The sequence below is a fragment of the Elephas maximus genome, chromosome 2 (genome assembly GCF_024166365.1).
Source record: "Elephas maximus indicus isolate mEleMax1 chromosome 2, mEleMax1 primary haplotype, whole genome shotgun sequence".
Classification (NCBI taxonomy): Eukaryota; Metazoa; Chordata; class Mammalia; order Proboscidea; family Elephantidae; genus Elephas; species Elephas maximus.
The window spans coordinates 202,220,010-202,242,118 of NC_064820.1; the positions used below are offsets into that span (position 1 = coordinate 202,220,010).

The window sequence follows — 22,109 nt, forward strand, 5'->3', positions numbered from 1 at the left end:
TATCTAAAAGCAAAGGCAAGAAGGAAGGTGAGCCCTATGATTGTCCCAGCTTACTGTCTGGACAGACTTTCCAGGCCATAGTAGTGCAGGGCAAGGGAGCCCAGAGTCCAGTGTTCTGAGTAAGTTAAGAAGACAGAGTTTGGCTTTTGGGGATACCAAGGCAATTTTCAGGCAGAAATACCAAAGGGGGGCGAGCTGCATGGAGAGAGAACTTCAGAGACCTACAGAGAAGTCTTCTTGAGTCTTTGAGTACTTTTCTGTACGTGCCTGGGAGAAAAACATTCAAGGCCAGGGAAAGAACCACTGGTAAGGAATAGGTGGAACAAGCCCCAGAGTTTACAAAGGGCTGACAAGTTCATGTACCAATCAGCCAAAGGGGACTGGTCTCTTAAAAAGAGAAACATTGAGAAGAGAGTCAAGTACTGAGAAAAGCATTACCTTAATAGTAGGGCCAAATTAGCCCTAGACTAAAGGCTTCTCTTTAATAAAGACTAAAATAAGCCTCAACTGATTCTAAGTAACTTAGCTATGTCCCAGAAGAAAGCCCCCAAATAATTAATGGAATTAACAAAATCCAGCACCCCAAAAATGTAAAATTTACAACATCCAGCAACCAATACAAAATTGCCAGGCATGCAAAAGAAGTAGAAAAGTACAATTCATAACCAGTAGAAAAATCAATCAGTAGAAACAGACCCCAAAATGACAGATAATAATTAGCAGAAAAGGACATTAAAAAAGCTATTATAAATATACTCCATATGTTCAAAAAAATGGAGGAAAACATGACCATGATGAGAAGAGGAATGTAAAATATAAAAGACCAAAATGTAACCTTTGGAGATGAAAAAATAAAAATCTAAAATGAAAAATACACTGAATGGGATTAAGAGCAGATTGACACTTTAGAAGAAAAAATCAGAGAACTTGAAGTCATAGCAATAGACGCTATCTAAAAAGAAACACAAAGAGATAAAAGATAGGGAAAAAACAGAGTATCAACGAGCTGTGTGACAATACCAAGATATCTAACATATGCGTAATTGAGCTACCAGAAGGGGTGGCAAAACATAAAAAATATCTGATAAAATAATGGCAGAAATTTTCCCAAATTTGATGAAAATTATAAACTCACAACAAACTCCAAGCAAAACAAACATAAAATCACATCAAGACATATCCCAATCAAATTCACTGAAAACGAATGATAAAGAGAAAATCTTATAAGCAGCCAAAGAAAAAAGATATTATGTACAGAGGAACAAAAATAAGAACAACAATAGGCTTTTCATCAGAAACCATGCACGCCAGAAGACAGTGAAGCAACATCTCTCAAGTACTAAAATAAAAATGTCAACCTAGAACTCTACACCCAGCAACAATATCTTCCAAATGTGAGGGAGAAATAAAATTATTTTCAGACAAAGTTGAGACATCTCAAGTAGACCTGCACTACAAGGAAAATGATACCAGATGGAAATCTCATCTTCACAAATGAGGGGCACTAGAAATGTACTGAAACATCAAATTTCTCTTACCTACATTTCTAGATTACTTAGGTTCATCTTCTGTAACTCTTTTGAGATTCCCTGAGAAGCAGAAAGCGGCTAATCTCAGGTCTGCCAATTCCTGCCTTGGGCAATTTACTTAACCTCTCTATGTCTCACTGAGGGTGAGAATAATTTATCTCAATGAGCACATTAAAAAAAGATTGCAGGTAAAGCACTTCACAATGCCCAGTTAATGATCAAAGAATATTAACTATTGTATTTTCAATTACTGTATTTAATTTGTACTAATTTTCTATTAAGGCATTTTAAAATGAAAAAAAAAAAAAAGGATCTAATAAACAATTGGAGATACTGGTTTGGAACTCAGAAAAGCAGAATAAGCAGATTTCAATTTGAGAGTACTAAAACCTCCATATAATAGCCTTAACAGTCAAGAAAACAGTGCTATCTCCTCTTAACATAAGGCTTTTGCACTAATACCCACTTCTGCGAAAAGGAGTGGATGATCAAGATGGTAGGAAGCCAAACAAAACAAAAACGAACACCACCACCAACAACCTTATATACCTCTGCTAATTCTACAAATATAAAGCACATTAATTTAGCTATCTGTTGGTTACTAAAACAACTGCTTTAATGTCTAGGACCTATTATAAATCAACAGGCTTTCAATTTAGCCTTCAGTTTCTGCATTGCTATGCACTGCATTTCACTGCAATGAAATAAAATGCTTACAACTAAGGATATGTTTAATGCAATAGCTTTTTAAAAAATTTTTGAAGCAAACTTTTTTCTATTATCAATTTCTATTTTTGTCCCACAAAATCATTCAAAATTTGTTTACCATAAAGAGTACCATAAAGTCTAAGGACTGACTTTGGAATACAAAAGCACATTTATAACATTCAAAATGGAAACTCTAAGGACAGACAGGGACAGAATGATCTAGGAGTGGCTCAGAAACATAATTAACAAGGGAGCCAGGGAGAGTGGCACTAAGTGTTGCGGGGGGAAAGGGGATGCCTCTATAGGAGAGGTTAGCAAACTATGGCCTGCAGGCCAACTCTGCCCACTGTCTGCTTTTGTAAATAAAGTTTTATTGTAACACAGCCACACTCATTCAGTTACACACTGTCTTTGGCTGCCTATGTGCTACAATGCTATTTGAAAGTTGAGTAGCTGAGACAGCATCCCTATGGCTTACAAAGCTGAAAATATTAACAATTTGGCCTTTTGCAGAAAAAGTTTGCCAACCCCTGCTCTAGGGAAAAAGCAGTCTACAGCCAAGGCATGGAAACTGACAGATGCCTGATACACAATTTGAGGATATACGGAGATTATGATCACAACGAATAGAGATTTTTCACAGGACAATGGAGAGTACAGGTTCAAAGAGTTCAAAGATCTAGGACCAAATGGGAACCATTAGAAAGTCTACATGTAAATACACTGAGGACACATTTTAGTGTTATTAGAAAGGAGAACAGTGAAACTACTGTTATCAGGGTTGTATCCTTTCACCATACTTATTCAATCTGTGTGCTGAGCAAATAATCCGAGAAGCTAGACTATGTGAAGAAGAATGTGGCATCAGGATTGGAGAAAGACTCATTAACAACCTTTTATATGCAGATGATACAACCTTGCTTGTTGAAAGGGAAGAGGATTTGAAGAATTTACTGATGAAGATCAAAGACCACAGCCTTCGGTATGGATTACGCCCCAACATAAAGTAAACAAAAATCCTCACGACTAGACCAATAAGCAACATCATGATACAATGGAGAAAAGACTGAAGTTGTCAAGGATTTCATTTTATTTGGATCCACAATCAATACCCATGGACGCAGCAGTCAAGAAATCAAACAACTCATTGCATTGGGCAAATGTGCTGAAAAAGACCTCTTTTACAGTGTTAAAAAGCAAAGACATCACTTTTAGGACTAAGGTGTTCCTGACCCAAGCCATGGTATTTTCAATCACCTCATATGCATGTGAAAGCTGGACAATGAATAAGGAAGACCAGAGAAGGAGTGACGCCTTTGAATTATAATTTTGGTGAAGAATATTGAATATACCATACACTGCCAAAAGAATGAACAAATCTGTCTTGGAAGAAGGTACAGCCAGAATGCTCCTTAGAAATAATGGCAGGACTTTATCTCATGTACTTTGGACATGTTATCAGGAAGTACCAGTCCCTGGAGAAGGGTATCATGCTTGTAAAGTAGAGGGTCAGTGAAAGAGGAAGACCCTCGACAAGATGGACTGACACAGTGGCTGCAATGATGGGCTCAAGCATAGCAACAATTGTGAGGATGGCACAGGACCAAGCAGCATTTCATTCTTTTGTACACAGGGTAGCTCTGAGTCGGAACTGACTTGACAGCACCTAACAACACCGTTATTAAAAGAGCTTGGACTGCTGACTAACCTCAATTTGTATTTGGAGCTGGTAGTTATCCCTGGAAATAACTTTAAATCTTATGTCTATGCTGTTTTCTCTAGCTAGTGTCCCCACAACATTCTTGAATGTCACCCATTCTTCAAGGACCAACTCAAAGACACTAACTCCGTAAGTCTTCTCTGATACTCCACTAACTCTATCAGCTGGAAAACATTTCTCCCTCAATACCTCATCCGTTCTTTTTCATGACCCCCATTACTCTGTGCCTTCAGAGTTATCTATGTGTTTGTCTCTCTTTCCCCTCACGCCAGATCGTGAGTTCACCTGAGGATGGCTCCTTGACAGCCCAGGACCTGACCACAGCACATGCTGTTGCTCTCTATGAATGAATGCTCACATACACAGCGGGCAGGGTCTCCATGGCAAAGGAGGCTCACACTGACCAACAGCTCTGGCACTAACAATGTACCTAATAGTACCTGCCACAGTGTGAATTCTGGATGGAAGGGTAACCACTCTTCAACACAAGGCAGGGCCAGAAGCCTAGGGAGTAGCTGCCTTGGAATACCCTGGTCTGTATTTTCTCTGGTTGCTAAAATATGTGCAAATTATGAAGAGTTCTTTAGTAAAACAAAACATCAAGGACTCTGGAGATAAAAATCCAAGCTCTACCACCGATAAAAGCTATATATTCTTGGGCAAATTAATCTCTTTGAGTCTCAGTTTCCTAACATTAAAATAAGGACAATAAGCCCTACCTCAAAAGGTAGTTGAGAGTTTTAAATAATATGTAAACACCCAGTACAACATTAAAACCCCCTCTTTACAAATAAAAACACTGTATTACTTAACCTCTCTAAACTTCAGCCTTCTCATCTACAAAACAAGGGTACCACCATCTAATACTTAGGGTTGCTGTAAAGATTAGGGGTAATGTATGTATGTAAAGCATTAGGAAAGTATCTGTCACTTAGTAAGGACTATGGATTTTACTGTATATGTTATTACTCATGTATGGTTCAAGTATTACAGGTGGCAGTGACAACCACGGAAGCCTTGGTGGTATAGTGGTTAAGAGCTATGGCTGCTAACCAAAAGGTTGGCAGTTTGAATCTACCAGGGGCTCCTTGGAAACCCTATGGGGCAGTTCTACTCTGCCCTAATGGGTCGCTATAAGTCAGAATTTATTTGACAGTAATGGATTTGGTTTGGTTTGCTTGTGATAAGCACTAGTATCCAGCAAAAAGAATACAGAAAAAATTCCAATCCAGATCCAACTACTTACTCAAGGTTATAACCCTTAGTAACTTAACTTCTCTGAGCCCCGATTATTTTGTGTAATATGGATGCACTATAACTTCTGAAGGTTGTTATGAAGATTAAAGACATTATGTGTAAGATACTACAGCTGAATAGGCACAGAGTCTCTTTCTTCCCTTTCAATATAATATGAGCGTATTCAACGTGAATGCTAGGATACAGAGGAGCTGGTGATATCGCATAGGGAGAAATCTTACTGGGAATGATAGAGGTCTACAGGATGAAGCCTGTTGGGTATAGTCAAACAGAACCCCCTCCAAAAACCTCCCCCAGAGAAATTTACTGCTAAAAAGGGGAAGAGAGACTAGACTTTGGGAAAAATACCACATGGTGGATGGGGCCCAGTGGGAGACTGTTGCTGGGCAAAGTGCTGTGTAATTATTCTAGAGTTTTAAAGGAGGCCAGGTTTCCCAGCTGGCAAGATAGCTCTTCCTATGCCCTCTTCTCACGAAGCTACTGCCGCTCAGTCTTTCTCATTCTATTCACATTGCCATTCTGATCTGAATAGCTTTCATTATACAGCCTACAAGTACCTAAGTAAAGGCAGAAAAGATAGTTAGCCACCAATGACTGCTATCTAGAGACCCACCATAAGTACGGAAGCTGGGCATCTGGCCACAGACTTGGGGTAGAAAACAGTCATGGGGATCATCTCAATATGGGTCTTCATAAACAGGAAGAGTCAGCCAGGTGTTTGGTCACCAGTTTACTTGATTTCCTCCCTCCTCAAGCTGAGGAGGGGTTCCATCTGAGTTGTCTGGACCAAAGCCAGGAACCTAAGTCAGCAAAGGTGAGATTATTTGCTATGTCACTGCCACTTGGTCCAAAGCTCAGTGTGACAACTCTTGGCAGGTCTGGGAAGTACAAACTAGGAAGATGTATTGGTTTTAATGAGGAAAGATTGTTTTGTGCTGGCCTGGTGGACAGAATAAGATGGGTAGGTTATACTCCCGGGAAGGTCAAATTAATATGGCAGCTGGAAGTCACCAGGCCAAGAGATGGAGGAAAATTTTGGAGGGCAAGAAAATGTCTATGTACGTTACCACTCCTCTGGGGTGAAAGTGCAACTGTTTTGATGCTGCTTCTGTTTTCTGTGTTTTTACTTTTTTCCTTCCTTAATGTACAATGAACTTCACTAAAATGTCTCTGCCTTCTAGAGCTGTGTCAAAAGAAACTAGACATGGTGGTGTGAATGCAATGTGAATAAAAATGGGTACAGGCCAAAAAAAGCAGTAAAACTTAGGAGGATGAAGAATCATTTGAAATTATCTTTCTAGGGTTATTTTTTGCTAAAATTTTAGAGTTGAGGGTGGAACATGAGACATTTCTGTTTTTACACCTTTAGAGATGCAATTTTTTTTTTCACTCTAGGTAACCTTAGGCGAAACCCTGACAACTGTGAAGTGCTCTCCTTCTTCCAAACTGCTTAACCCACCGTAATGAGAGCACCTTGTTAACCGAAACTCCCTTGAAAGATGGGTTTCTAGTTTTCCATTTAACTGGTAAAGAAATAAAACAAAGGAGACACAGCAAAGTCACAGGGCACATATGAAAAGAATGCACATCTTCTGGCTGTTTAATGTACAAACTGTCCCATTAGAATTCTTCTAAAACGTATGCTACGTTTTAGCATAAAAAACTCTACTGAGAGACAAGGCTAGGGCAACTGCGCACAGTCCAGTGACATTAACGTCAAGAATGTTAAAAGTTCAGATAAGTTAAGGAACAATAGGGAGGGCTTCCAAATGATAAGTGTACTAAGAATAAGATTTCAAAGAGAAAGCAATTTAAAATAAAACATTAGGTAGCATACTTGGAGAAAAATAATGATCTAACAAATAAAGCACAGAAGATTAGGGGATAGTCTCTCCCACCAAAACTATTATTTCTTCAGTGTTGAAGTTATTTCATTACAATACCTTATCACCCTTTTTTACTGTCCTGGTTGTCAACTTGCTGATGGCTTTCTTAGCTGCATCTCCAAGACGACGCTATGAAAATTACAAAGAAAAAGAGACATTAAGTGCAAGATCTCTGAATGATGCTCTTTATTTTTATTTTACTTTTTTGATTGTACTCCAGATGAAGGTTTACAGAACTAGTTTCATATAAAAGTTAGTACAGACATTGTTCTATGACATTGGTTAACAACCCCACAACATGTCAACACTCTCTCTTTTCAACCCTGGGTATCCTATTACTAGCTTTCCTGTTCCCTCCTGCCTTCCAGTCCCTGCCCCAGGGCTGGTAAGCCCCTTTAGTCTTGTTTTGTTCCATGGGCCTGTTCAGAACAATCTTTGGCTGAAGGGCGAACCTCAGGAGTGGCCTTATTACTGAGCTGAAAGGGTGTCCAGGGGCATACTCTCAGGGTTTCTCCAGTCTCTGTCAGGCCAGGAAGCTGGGTCTTTCTTTTTGAGTTAGAATTTTGTTCTACATTTTTATCCAGCTCTGTCCAGGACCCTCTATCATGATCCCTGTTGATGCTCCATATTTTTAAATAATTAAATTTATACATCAAGTCTCTACTATCGCTCTCCATGTCAAACCACAGAAGACTTTTAAAGAGCAATTAAAAAAGATTAGAAAAGCTGGCAGTTGTCCCACATATTCAGTATTCTGGTTGAATAATTAAGAGAGTATATAATGAAAATGAAAAAGTCAGGTGTTATAAATCACTACTGCATTTTGTATTTTATAAAAATTTGAAATATTACAGCATTAACAAAACCTACTTTTTGTATACTCTGGAGCTACCACTAATGTTCTAACAGCTTTCCTATACTTCAACCCAAGGATGATCACTCTAGATGCATAAACCCTTTCTTAATACAAGGGCACCTTCAATATACCTTTAAATTGTTTATTACATCATGTGTGGCAGAAGAGATGCACTGGAGAAGGCTCTGCCACTGCTGATCACTATGTGGCCTTAACCCATTGCTGTCGAGTTGATCCCGACTCATAGCAACTCTATAGGACAGAACAGAAATTCTCTATAGGGTTTCCAAGGAGTGGCTGGTGGATTCAAACTGCTCACCTTTTGGTCAGCAGCTGAGCTCTTAACAACTGCGCCACCAGGGCTCCTTAAAAAAAAAAGAAACAAAAAACCTAAACCCACTGCCGTTGAGTTGATTCTGATTCACAGTGACCCTATAGGATTTCCAAGGCTGTAAATCTTTTTGGAAGCAGACTTTCTCCTGTGGAACTGCTGGTGGTTTTGAACTGCTGACCCTGCAGATGGCAGCTGATTGCTTTAACCACTGCACCACCAGGGCTCCTCAGGAAGGTGCATTTACCATTCAAGCTGAGTTATTCTCATTTATCTGAGAGAGTTAAGCCAGATAATCGCTGTAACTGAATTTATTCAATGTTTTGCCAGGCATTGTACTAGACATCAAGGACCCAAAGATGAAAAATACAAGTGTAGCTCTAACCTTCAGTTGAACTGGGAAGCAATGTAAACACTTTTAATCTCATATTGTACAACAGAGCATGCCCAGGGTGGTGTGGCAGCACCAAGAAGGCAGTGTAAAGCAGGCAGAGGGGCAGAGGAAGATTGTCAGGGAAGGCTTCAAGGAAATGATGCCTGAGCTAAGACTTCGGAAAATGAGCGGGAAGGAGTGAGATGAGGAATAGGATGAGGATAAGATGGGGATTCTGGACAAGGGAATAGTCTTAGTAAAGACAAACAGGTGTGAACTACAGGTGTGTAAAGGAAAGTATACTTCAGTATAACTAGGATGAGCATATAATTTATTCAAATGAGGAAGCTTTATGAGTCAAACAGGGCACTATTGCTAATTACACTGGGACAATTGGTGCAAATCAAGACTGTCCCAGCCACCAGATACTAAACTGTGAGAAGAGGCAGAAGCTGAGGCTGAAGGAATAGGGTAGGAGCTAAAAAAGAGGAGACCCTGGATATTATCCTGATGACAAAAAAGAAAAATTTTAGGGTACATTGAAAAATTTAGTCATCTGCACAACCTAGGGACATTGCATAGATGTACCACAATTTATCTTTTCACCTGCTGATAGATTCGCATTGTTTTCTGGCTTTGGGCTATAATGAATAAAATTTCTATGAACATTCTTTACTTGCAAGTACTGCAAAAATCTTTGTAAGGACATATACTTTCTTTCCATTGGGATAAATGTCCGGGAGTGGGAAGACTGACGCATATGATAGGTGTATGTTTGACTTTTCTGGAAGTATTTTCCAGACTGAGTCTATTGCATTACATTCCACCAGCAGTGTAGGCGAGGTCCAGTTCCTCCACATCCTCACCAACATTTGATATGGTCAGTCTTTATAATTTAATTTTAATCATTCTAATACCTATGTAGTTGCATCTCATTGTGGTTTTAAATTGCATCTCCCTAATGATTACCATAATGATGCTGCAGCTCTGTTCATGTACTTACTTGCTACCTGTATATCTTCTCTGGTGAAGTGTTTGTTCAAATCTTTTGCCTACTTTTCCACTGAGTTGTTTGTTTTCTTATTATTGAGTTTTGAGAGTTCTTTACCTATTCTAGATACAAGTTCTTTTACAAACATTTTCTCCCACTCTGTGGCAGAAGTTTTTAATTTAGAAGAATTTATCAATTTTTCATCTGTGGATGGTGCATCTGGTGTCATATCTAAGACATCTTTGCCTATCTCAAGGTCACAAAGACTTCCCCATAATTTTTCCTCTAGAAGTTCTGTAGTTTTAGCTTTTATATTTAGGCCTCTGATTCATTTTAAATTATTTTATATATGGATTCGAAGTCTTCCTGCCCTTAGGAATACAGATACAGATTTTTTTTCTACCACCGCTTGTTGGAAAGGCTGCTCCCTGTCCCCTGAATTCTTTGTCCACTGAATTACTTTTGCACATTTGTCAAGCTCCAGTTGTCCAACTTCTAAAAGATAATATGGGAGAAAATCTAGGTGACTTTGGATTTGACAATGACTTTTTAGATATATTAAAATCACGAGCCATTAAAAAAATAATAAAAAGAAGAAAAGGTAACTAAAATTAAAAATGTCTGCCCTATGAAAAACACTGTTAAGAGAATGAAAAGATGAGCCACAGATTGGAAGAAAATATCTGTAAAAAATATATCTTATAAAGGACAAAGCAGCTTTAAAACTCAACAATAAAAAAACAATCCAATTACAGAATGGGCAAAATATTTGAACAGAAACGTCACTAAAGAAGATATACAAATAGCATATACACATATGAAGAAATGTCCAACATCATTTGTTATTAGAGAATTGTAAATTAAGATAAACATGAGATACCACTAATACACATATTAGAATGATTAAAATCCAAAACACTGATAAATTTTAACTGACCATACCAAATGCTGGCTAGGATGTAAAGCAACAGAAACTTTCATTCATTGCTGGTGGGAATGCAAAATCATACAGTCCCTTTGAAATACAATCTGGCAATTTCTTATAAAGCGAAACATAGGCTTAGCATATGATGCAGCAGTCACACTCCTATTTACCCAAACGGAATGAAAACTTGTGTGCAACTGAAAAAATGCACATGAATGTTTATAGCAGCTTTATTCACAACTGCCAAAAAGTGGAGGCAACCAAGAGTCCCTTTAATAAGCAAATGGATAAACTGTGGTATATCCATAAAATGGAATGTTATTCAGTGATAAAAACAAACGAATTATCAAGCTATGAAGACATGCAGAAACCTTAAAGGCATACTACTAAGTGAAAGAAGCCAGTCTGAAAAAGCTACATAGTGTATGATCCCAACTATACGACATTCTGGAAAAGCAAAAACTAGAGACAGTGAAAAGATCACTGGTTGCTAGAGGCTTGGGGGTGGGGGTGGGTTGCTGAACAGGTAGAGCACAGGGCATTTTTAGGGCAGTGAAACTAACCTGTGTAACATTATATTATGCATTTGTCAAAAGCCATAGGACTATATATATAACACAAAGAGTGAACCCTAATGTAAACGATGGACTTTAGTTAGTAAGAATGTATCAATACTGGTTCACCAATTGTTAAGAAATGTACCACACAAATGCACTGATGTTAATAAAAGAAACTGCAGAGGGTAGGGCAGTATATGAGAACTCTGTGCTTTCTGCACAATTTTTCTGTAACCTACAACCGCTCTAAAAAACAAAGACTATTAGAAAAAAGTGAGTACTGGTATAAGGATAGACTTATGGGAATAGAACTGAGAGTCCAGAAATAGACCCACAGATCTATAGTCAACTGATTTTTGACAAGGGTAGGGTGCCAAGTCCATTTAATGAGGAAAGAATAGCTTCTTCAACAAATAGTGGTGGGACAAATGAATATGCACATGCAAAAGAATGAAGTCAGAACTATACTATGCACTATATATGAAAGTGAACTCAAAATGGATCAATGGCCTAAATATAAAAGAGCTACAACCATAAAACTATTAGAAGAAAACATAAAAGTAATGCGTTGAGACCTAGTTTTCAACCACAGACACTCAGATATAATATCAAAAGTTCAAGCAACAAAAGGAAAAAAAAAAAAAAGAATAAACTGGACTTCATCAAAATTAAAAACTTTTGTGCACTGAAGGACTTTATCGGCAAAGTGAGGAGAATCAACAGAAAGGGAGAAAATATTTGGGAACCATCTATCTGATAATGGTTTAATATCCAAAAAATACTAAGAACTCCTACAACTCAACAACAAAAAGACAAACAACCCAATTAAAAAATGGCCAAGGAACTTGAATAGACATTCTCCAAAGAAGACATACAAATGGCCAATAAGCACACAAAAAGATGATTAGTGTCATGTAATCATCTTTTTTTTTTAATCATCAGGGAAACGCAAATCAAAACGACATTCACATCCATTAGGATGGCTAATATCAGAAAAATGGAAAATAACAAGTGTTGGAATAGTGGAACAGTTGCAAAACATGGTTGAATGTAATTAATATCTGTGAATTCTACACTTAAAAATAGTTACAACAAATGTTTTGTTTTACATATTTTGCAAAAACAAAAACAAAAACGGATCTATGTCTATAACCATTGATCCATTTGAATGTCATGAAACAAATGTCTAGATTTTTGTAGCTTTATAGTAAGTTTGAAATCAGGTAGTGTCAGTCTTCCAACTTTATTATTTTTCTTTCCAAAGTCCTTTTAATGATTCTTCTTCTTTTTGGCTTTTAAGTGTGATAGAAAATTATTAGGGTTATAAGAGTGTATGATTTGAATTTTTAAAAGATCACTCTGGCTGCTGGGTGGAAAATGGATTAGCGGAATGAGGCTAGAACAGAGGTTGGCAAACTACAGCCTACAGGCCAAACCTTCCCACCACCTGTTCTGATTATTTTTGATCCTATGAATTCCCACATGAATTTTAGAATCATCTTGTCGATTCCTACAAAAAAGTCAGCTGGGTCTGGGATTGTGTTGAATCTATAGATCAATTTGGGAAGTGCTGACATCTTAACAAAAATGAATCTTCCAGCCCATGGACACAGTATAGCTCTCCACCTATTCAGGTCATCTTTACTTCCACTCAGTAATATTTTGTAGTTTTCAGTGTACTGGTCTTACACATCTTTTGTCAGATTTATCTCTAAATATTTCATATTTTCTGATGCTACTGAAAATAGTATTTAAAAAAATTCAACTACCACCCGTTGTTTGCATATAGAAATAAAACTGATTTATATAAATACTGAGCTTAGCCTGCGACCTTGTTAAACGTTCTAGTTGCTTTGTTTTATGGGATCTGTCCAATTTTCTACATAAAAAATAATGTTGCCTGAGAATAAAGAGTTTTACTTCTTCATTTCCAACATGGATGCCTTTCCCTTTTTTTCATTATTATGCGGACTAGAATCTCTACTATAGTACAATGCTGAAATAGAAGTGGTCAAAGCAGACATTCTTCTCTTGTTCCCAAAGTATTTAGTCTTTCACCATTAAGTAGGATGTTAGCTGTCAGTTTTTCATAGATGCCTTAATCAGGTAATGAAATTATCTTCTATAACTAGTTCCCTGACTTTTTGTCAGGAAGAGATGTTGGATTTTGTCAAATGTTTTTTCTGCATCTATTGCAAGAACATATGCTTTTTCTTTTTTAGTATGTTAATACAGTAAATTACATTTATTTTCCAATGTTAAATCAACTTTTCATTCCTGGGAAAAACACATTCAAAATGAAAGACTCTTTTTATATATTACTGAAAATGATTTGCTAGAATTTTTTAAAAAAATCTTTGCATGTATGTTCATGAGGGATTCTGGTCTGTAATTATCTGTTCTTGTAATTTTTCTGTCTGGTTTTGGCATTAGGATAATGCTGGCTTCATATAATGAATTGGGAGGTTTCCTGCCTTTTTACCTTCTGAATGAATTTGCGTATAATTGGTATTTTCCTGTGAATGTTTGGTAAAATTCATCAGAAGCCATTTGTACCTGGAGTTTTCTCTTTTGGAACGTTTTTAACTACAAATTCGATTTCCTTAGTAGATAAATGGCTATTTAAATTATCCATTCTTGAATGGGCTCTGGTCAATATTATCACTCATGGGATTTGTCCATTTCATCTAAGTGGCTGAACATTAACTTGTTCATAATATTCCCTTAAAACTCATATCGTCCTTATAATATCTGCAGAATCTGTAGTGATGCCATTTTTCTCAATTCTGATATTGCTAAATTTGTACTTTCTCTTTTTCCTGATAAATATAGCAATTTTATTCATTTTTTTCTCAAGAAGCAGCTCTTGGAGTCATTTTCTCTATCATTTTTCTGTTTTCTATTTCACTGATTGTCGCTCTCTTCATTATTTCCTTTCTTTTGCTTTGGGGTTTAATTTTCTGTTTTTCTAGTTTTTTAATGTGTAAACCGAGAGTATTGAGACCTTTTATCTTCTACAAATAGGCATTTCCTGCATCCCCTAAAATTTTGATATATTGTATTTTTTCACTTAGTCCAAACAATATTCTAATCTCCCATTTGCTTTCTTCTTTATCCCATGGGTTATTCAAAGTGTGTCGTTTAGTTTCTAAGTATTTGGGGAGTTTCTAGAAATCTTTTTATTATTGATTTCAAATATAATTCCACGTGGTCAGAGAAAATGCTTTATATAACTTGAATCCTTTTACATTTATTGAGACTTGGTTTATATGTAGCCCAGAATGCACTTGAAAAGAATGTCTATTTTGCTTTTGCCGGATGAAGTATTCTTTAAATGCCAAACTGGTCAAGTTAGTTGATTATGTTGTTCAAGTCTTTTATCTTTACTGATTTTTTCAATTAATGAGGGGAAATGAAACCTCTAACTATAGTTGTAGGTTTGTCTATTTCTCATGACTTTGCTATTGGTTTTCACCTCACATATTTTAAGCTTTGTTATTAGGTGCATAAACATTGAGGATTGTAATGTCATTTTGATGAACTGACCCTTTATTAAGAAATGACTTTTATCCCTGGCAATATCTCTGCTCTGAAATCTACTCTGTCTGATATTACAACCATTTCAACTTTTTAAATTTGTGTTGGTATGGTATATATTTTTCATCCCTCAAACCTGTTTGCATATATATACATTTTTGAAAGCTGCAAATTGACATTTTATTTTTGGTTTGGATATTAAGTCTTCTTGGAATGGTTTCTGCCCTGGAGATGTAGTATCTGTCATGAAGATGGGATCTGTCAACCGATTTTAAACACATGACATAATTGTTTCAGAAAGGTCCACATGTGGATTTCAGTGAATAATCTAGATAGCAAGATTAACCTTTTTTTTCTTAAATTTTTATTGTGCTTTAAGTGAAAGTTTACAGATTAAGTCAGTCTCTCATACAAAAACTTATATACACCTTGCTATACACGCCTAGTTGCTCTCCCCCTATTTAGACAGCACGCTCCTTTCTACCCTGTATTTCCGTGTCTGTTCAGCCAGCTTCTGACCCCCTCAGCTTTCACATCTCCCCTCCAGACAGGAGCTGCACACATACTCTCATGCATCTACTTGGTCCAAGAAGCTCACTTCTCACCAGTATCATTTTCTGTCCCACAGCCCAGTCTAATCCCTGTCTGAAGAGTTGACTTTGGGAATGGTTCCTGTCTTGGGCTAACAGAAAGTCTGGGACCCATGACATCCTGGGTCCTTCTAGTCTCAGTCAGATCGTTAAGTCTGGGTTTTTTTAAAGAGAATTTGAGGTCTGCATCCCGCTGCTCTCCCGCTCGTTCAGGAATTCTCTGTTGTGTTCCCTGTCAGAGCAGTCATGGGTTGTATGTAGCCGGGCACCATCTACTTCTTCTGGTCTCAGGCTGATGTAGTCTGATTTATGTGGCCCATTCTGACTCTTGGGCTCATACTTATCTTGTGTCTTTGGTGTTCTTCATTCTCCTTTGCTCCATGTGGGTTGAGACCAATTGATGGATCTTAGATGGCCGCTTGCTAGCGTTTAAGACCCCAGATGCCACTCTCCAAAATGGGATGCAGAATGTTTTCTTTATAGATTTTATTATGCCAATTGAGCTAGATGTCCCCTGAAACCACAGTCCGCAAACCACCACGCCTGCGATACTGGGCTTCGAAGCTTTCGGTTTATTCAGGAAGCTTCTTTGCTTTTGGTTTAGTTCAGTTGTGCTGATCTCTTCTGTATTGTGTACTGTTTTTCCCTTCACCAAAATTAGTTCTCTACTATCTAATTAGTGAATTCCCCTCTCCCTCCTTCCCTCCCCCCTCTCGTGATCATTAAAGAATATTTTCTTCTCTTTTTAAACTATTACGCAAGTTCTTATAATGGTGGTCTCATACAATATTTGCCCTTCTGCAACTAATTTCACTCAGAACGATGCCTTCCAGATTCCTCCATATTATGAAATGTTGTACAGATTCATTGTTCTTTATCAATGCATAGTATTTCATTGAGTGACTATACCATAATTTATCCATTCATCTGTTGATGGGCACGTTGGTTGCTTCCATCTTTTTGCTATTGTAAACAGTGCTGCAATGAACATAACTGTATATATATCTGTTCATGTAAAGGCTCTTAACTTCTCTAGGATATATTCCAAGGAGTGGGATTACTGGATCGTATGGTAGTTTTATTTCCAAATTTTTTTTTTTTAATTTTTATTGTGCTTTAAGTGAAAGTTTACAGATCAAGTCAGTCTCTCATACAAAAATGTATATATACCTTGCTATATACTGCTAGTTGCTCTTCCCCTAATGAGACAGCACACTCCTCCTTTCTACTCTATTTTTGTGTCCATTCACCCGCTTCTGAACCCTCTCACCTCTCATCTCCCATTCAGACACGAGCTGCCCACATAGTCTCATGTGTCTACTTGACCCAAGAAGCTCACTCCTCACCAGTATCATTTTATATCCTATAGTCCAGTCCAATCCCTGTCTGAACAGTTGGCTTTGGGAATGGATCCTGTCCTGGGCTAACAGAAGGTCTGGGGACCATGACCTCTGGGGTCCTTCTAGTCTCAGTTTGACCAAAAGTCTGGTCTCCTTAAAAGAATTTCAGATCTGCATCCCACTGCTCTCCTGCTCCCTCATATACTATTTGTCCTTTTTCAAGTAACTAATTTCACTCAGCATAACGCCTTCCAGACTCTTCCATGTTATGAAATGTTTCATGGATTCATCATTGTTCTTTATCGATGCATAGTATTCCATTGTGTCAATATAACATTATCCATTCATCCGTTGATGGGCACCTTGGTTGCTTCCATCTTTTTCCTACTGTAAACGGTGCTGCAGTAAACATGGGTGTGCATATAACTGTTTGTATAAAAGCTATTATTTCTTTAGGATATATTCCAAGGAGTGAGGCTGCTGGATCGTATGGTAGTTCTATTTCTAGCTTTTTAAGGAAGCGCCAAATTGATTTCCATAGTGGTTGTATCATTTAACATTCCCATCAGCAGTGTGTAAGTGTTCCAGTCTCTCCACAACCTCTGCAACATTTATTATTTTGTGTTTTTTGGATTAATGCCAGCCTTGTTGGAGATGGAATCGCATTGTAGTTTTGATTTGCATTTCTCTAATGGCTAATGATCATGAGCATTTCCTCATGTATCTCTTAGCTACCTGAAAGTTTTCTTTAGTGAAGTGCCTCTTCGTGCCTTTTGCCCATTTTTAAATTGGGTTGTCGCATTTTTGCAGAAACACGTAGATTTTAGAGATCAGCTGCTGATTGGAAATGTCATAGCTAAAAACTTTTTCCCAGTCTGTACATAATCTTTTTACTCTTTTGGTAAAGTCTTTGGATAAGCATAGGTGTTTGACTTTTAGGAGCTCCCAGTTTTTTTTTTTTTAGTTATCTAATTTCTCTTCTGGTATTTGTAAAGTTCTAGTAATTTTCTGTATACTGTTTATGCCATGTATTAGGGCTCCTAGCATTGTTGCTATTTTTTCTTCCATGATTTTTATCGTTTTAGATTTCATATTTAGGTCTTCAATCCATTTTGAGTTGGTTTTTGTGCATGGTGTGAGGTATGGCTCTTGTTTCATTGTTTTGCAGATGGATATCCAGTTATGCCAGCAACATTTGTTAAAGAGATTGTCTAGTCCCCATTTAAGAGACCCTGGGCCTTTGTCAAGTGTCAGCTGCTCATATGTGGCTGGATTTATGTCTGGATTCTCGATTTGTTCCATTAGTCTATGTATCTGTTGTTGTACCAGTACCAGGCTATTTTGACTACCGTGGCAGTATAACATGTTCTAAAATCAGGTAGTGTAAGGCCTCCCACTTTGTTCTTCTTTTTCAGTAATGCTTTACTTATCTGGGGGGCCTCTCTCCCTTCCATATGAAGTTGATTTGTTTTTCCATCTTATTAAAAAATGTCACTGGTATTTGGATCGGGATTCCACTGTATCTATACATCGCCTTTGGGCAGAAGAGACATTTCTACAACGTTGGGTCTTCCTATCCATGAGCAAGGCATGTTATTCCACTTACGTAGAGCTCTTTTGGTTTCCTGCAGTAGTGTCTTGCAGTTTTCTCTACATCTTCCTTTTACATCTCTGGTTAGATTTATTCCTAAGTATTTTACCTTCTTACAGGCTACTGTAAATGGTATTGATTTGGTGATTTCCTCTTTGTCTCTCTCTTTGTTGGTGTAGAGGAACCCAACTGATTTACGTATGGTTTATCTTGTATCCTGATACTCTGCTAAACTCTTCTATTAGTTTCAGTAGTTTTCTTGAGGATTCTTTAGGTTTTTCTATATATAAGACCATGTCATCTGTACACAGAGACACTGTTATTCTTCTTTGCCAATTTGGATGCCCTTTATTTCTTTATGTAGCCTAATAGCTCTAGCTAGGACCTCCAGCACAATGTTCAGTAAGGGTGGTGATAAGGGGTATCCTTGTTTGGTTTCTGATCTCAAGGGGAATATTTCAGTATCTCTCCATTTAGGATGATGGCTTTGTATAAATGCCCTTTACAATGTTTGGGAAATTTTCCTTCTATTCCTATGTTGCTGAGAGGTTTTATCATGAATGGGTATTGGACTTTGTCAAATGCCTTTTCTGTACCAATTGATAAGATCATGTGGTTCTTGTATTTTGTTTTTTTTAATGTGATGGATTAAATTGTTTTTCTAATGTTGAACCATCCCTGCATAAAAAAAAAAATATATATATATATTTTTTTTACCTGGTATGAATTCCACTTGGTCATGGTGAATTATATTTTTGATAGTTTGTTGAATTCTATTGGCTATAATTTTGTTGAAGATTTTTGCATCTAAGTTCATGAGGGATGTAGGTCTGTAATTTTATTTTTTGTGGTGTCTTTACCTGATTTTGGTATCAGGGATATGGTGGCTTCATAGAATGAGTTTGGGAGTATTCGTCCTTTTCTATGCTCTGAAATACCTTTTGTAGTAGCGGTGTTAACTGTTCTCTGAAAGTTTGGTAGAATTCTCCAGTGAAGCCATAAGGGCTAGGGCTTTTCTTTGTTGGGAATTTTTTGATTACTTTTTCAATCTCTTGTTATAGGTTTATTTAGTTGTTCTGCCTCTGTGTTAGTTTAGGTAGGTAGTGTGTTTCTAAAAATTTATCCATTTCCTCTAGGTCTTCAAATTTTTTAGAGTACAACTTTTCCCAGTACCCTGTGTTATAATTCTTTTAATTTCAGTTGGGTGTGTTGTGATAGTGCCCATCTCATTTCTTATTTGGGTTATTTGGTTCATCTCCTGTTTTTCTTTTGTCAGTCTGGCCAATGGTTCATTGGTTCTGTTCATCTTTTCAAAGAAGCAGCATTTGGTCTTGTTAACTCTTTTGTTTTTCTGTTTTCTATTTCATTTAATTCTGCTCTAATTTTTATTATTTGCTTTCTTTTGGTGCCTGAGGGTTTCTGTTGTTGCTTTGTATTTGTTTAAGTTGTAGGGATAATTCTTTGACTTTGGCCCTTTCTTCTTTTTGGATGTGTTCATTTATTGATATAAATTGGCCTCTGAGCACTGCTTTCACTGTGTTCCAAAGGTTCTGATAGGAAGTGTTTTCATTCCCATTGGGTTCTATGAATTTCTTTATTCTGTCCTTAATGTCTTCTATAATCCAGTCTTTTTGAGCAGGGTATTGTTCACTTTCCAAGTGTTTGATTTCTTTTCCCTGCTTCTTCTGTTACTGGCTTCTAGTTTTATGGCTTTATGGTTAGAGAAGATGCTTTGTCATTTTTTGACGTTTTGGGTTCTGTTAAGGCTTGCTTTAAGGCCTAATATGTGGTCTATTCTAGAGAATGTTCCATGTGCACTGGAAAAGAAAGTATATTTGGCTGCTGGTGGGTCAAGTGTTCTGTATATGTCTGTGAGGTCAAGTTGGTTAATCGTGGCATTTAGCTCTTCTGTGTCTTTGTCGAGCTTCTTTCTGGATGTTCTGTCCTTCACTGAAAGTGGTGTGTTGAAGTCTCCTACTATTATTTTGGAGCTATCTATCTCACATTTCACTACTGTTAGAGTTTATGTATCCTGAAGCCCTGTCACTGGGTGCATAAGTATTCCATATGGTAATATCCTCCTGGTATATTGTCCCTTTAATGATTATATAGTGTCCTTCATTATCCTTTGTGTAGATTTAAGTTTGAAGTCTTGTTTTTTCAGGAATTAGTATAGCCACTGCTGCTGTTTTGAGTGTTGTTTGTGTGATATATTTTTTCCATCCTTTGAGTTTTTGTTTGAATCTTTATGTCTAGGGTGTGTCTCTTGTAGGCAGCATATAGACGTCATGTTTATTTTATCCATTTTGCCACTCTCTGTCTTTATTGGTGCATCTAGTCCACTTCCATTTAGAGTGATTACAGATAGATATGGGTTTAGTGCTGTTGTTTTGATTCCTTTGTGTTGCTGACATTTCCATTTTTCACTCACTTTCTTGTGCTGAGTTTTAATTTGTAAACCGTGTGAAACTCTTTTTCATTGTAGTTGTATTTGTTTTTGCTGAGTCTTCATGTTTTCCTTTTGAAATGTCAGATTGTTCATCTTCCTTGTGGTTACCTTAATATTTACCCCTATTTTTCTAAGTTTAAACCTTACTCATATCTCTCTACATCTACTTAATTTTCTCTCCATATGGAACATCTATGCCTACTTTATCTGGTCCCTCTTTATTGTTTTAACGTTGTCATCTTTTACACAATGACATCACTGATTCCCTGTTTTGAGCTTTTTTTTTTTAATCTTTATTTTTGTAATTTCCCTATCTGGGTTGATATCTGGTTGCTCTGTCCTATGTTCTAGTCTTGGGTTGATACCTGATATTATTGATTTTCTAACTAGAGAATTCTCTTTAGTATTTCTTGTAGTTTTGGTTTGGTTTTTGCAAATTCCCTAACTTTCTGTTTATCTGTAAATGTCATTTCACCTTCATATTTGAGAGACAGTTTTGCTGGATATATGATTCTCCGTTGGCAATTTTTCTCCTTCGATGCTTTATATGTCATCCCATTGCCTTCTTGCCTGCATGGTTTCTGCCGAGTAGTACAAACTTATTCTCATTTGCAGGTGACTTTTCGCTTATCCCTGCCCACTCTTAAAATTTTCTGTTTATATTTGCTTTTAGCAAGTTTGATTATAATATGTCTTGGTGACTTTCTTTTGGGATCTTTCTTGTATGGGGTTTGATAAGCATCTTGGATAGATATTCTCTCATTTTTCACAAGGTCAGGGAAGTTTTCTGCCAACAATTCTTCACCAATTCTCCTTATATTTTCTGTTATCCCTCCCTGTTCTGGTATTCCAATCACTCTCAAGTTATTCTTCTTGATAGAGTCCCACATGATTCTTAGGGTTTCTTCATCTTAAAAAATTCTTTTATCTAATTTTTCTTCAAATATATTGGCGCCACGTGTTTTATCTTCAATCTCACTAATTCTGCATTCTACTTCCTCAGGTCTGCTCCTCAGGTTTTCTACTGAGTTGTGTAATTCTGTAGTTTTATTATTAATCTTCTAAATTTCTGACTGCTGTCTCTCTGTGGATTCTTGCTGTTTATTAAATTTTTCATTATGTTCTTGAATAATCTTTTTAATTTCTTCAAGTGCTTTATCTGTGTGTTCCTTGGATTCTTCTGTGTGTGGCCTGATCTCGTCCCCGATGTACTGAAGAGTTCTACACATTAATCTTTTGTATTCTATATCTGGTAATTCCAGGAATACATCTTCATGTGGGAGAGTCCCTGATTGGTTTTGGAGTTTGCTGAAGCATTCATGGTCTTCTTTTTGTGATTTGATATTGACTGTTGTCTCTGAGCCATCTGTAAGTTATTGTATTAATTTATTTTATGTTTGCTCATGGTGTCCTAGTTTTTTGCTTTGCTTTGTTTTGATATACTCAAATGGGCTACTATAGTGAGCTAA

General features: G+C 37.1%; 1 protein-coding gene across 2 annotated transcripts in view; it reads right to left on the minus strand.

The window, feature by feature from the left end:
* The window catches only part of RNF130 (ring finger protein 130), a 188,720-nt gene that overhangs the window by 35,785 nt on the left and 130,826 nt on the right, over positions 1-22,109 (minus strand). For both annotated transcript variants that reach the window (XM_049874556.1, XM_049874555.1), the window contains exon 4: positions 7,158-7,229. In XM_049874556.1, coding sequence (XP_049730513.1) covers positions 7,158-7,229 — 72 coding nt within the window. The remainder of the gene's footprint in view (positions 1-7,157; positions 7,230-22,109) is intronic.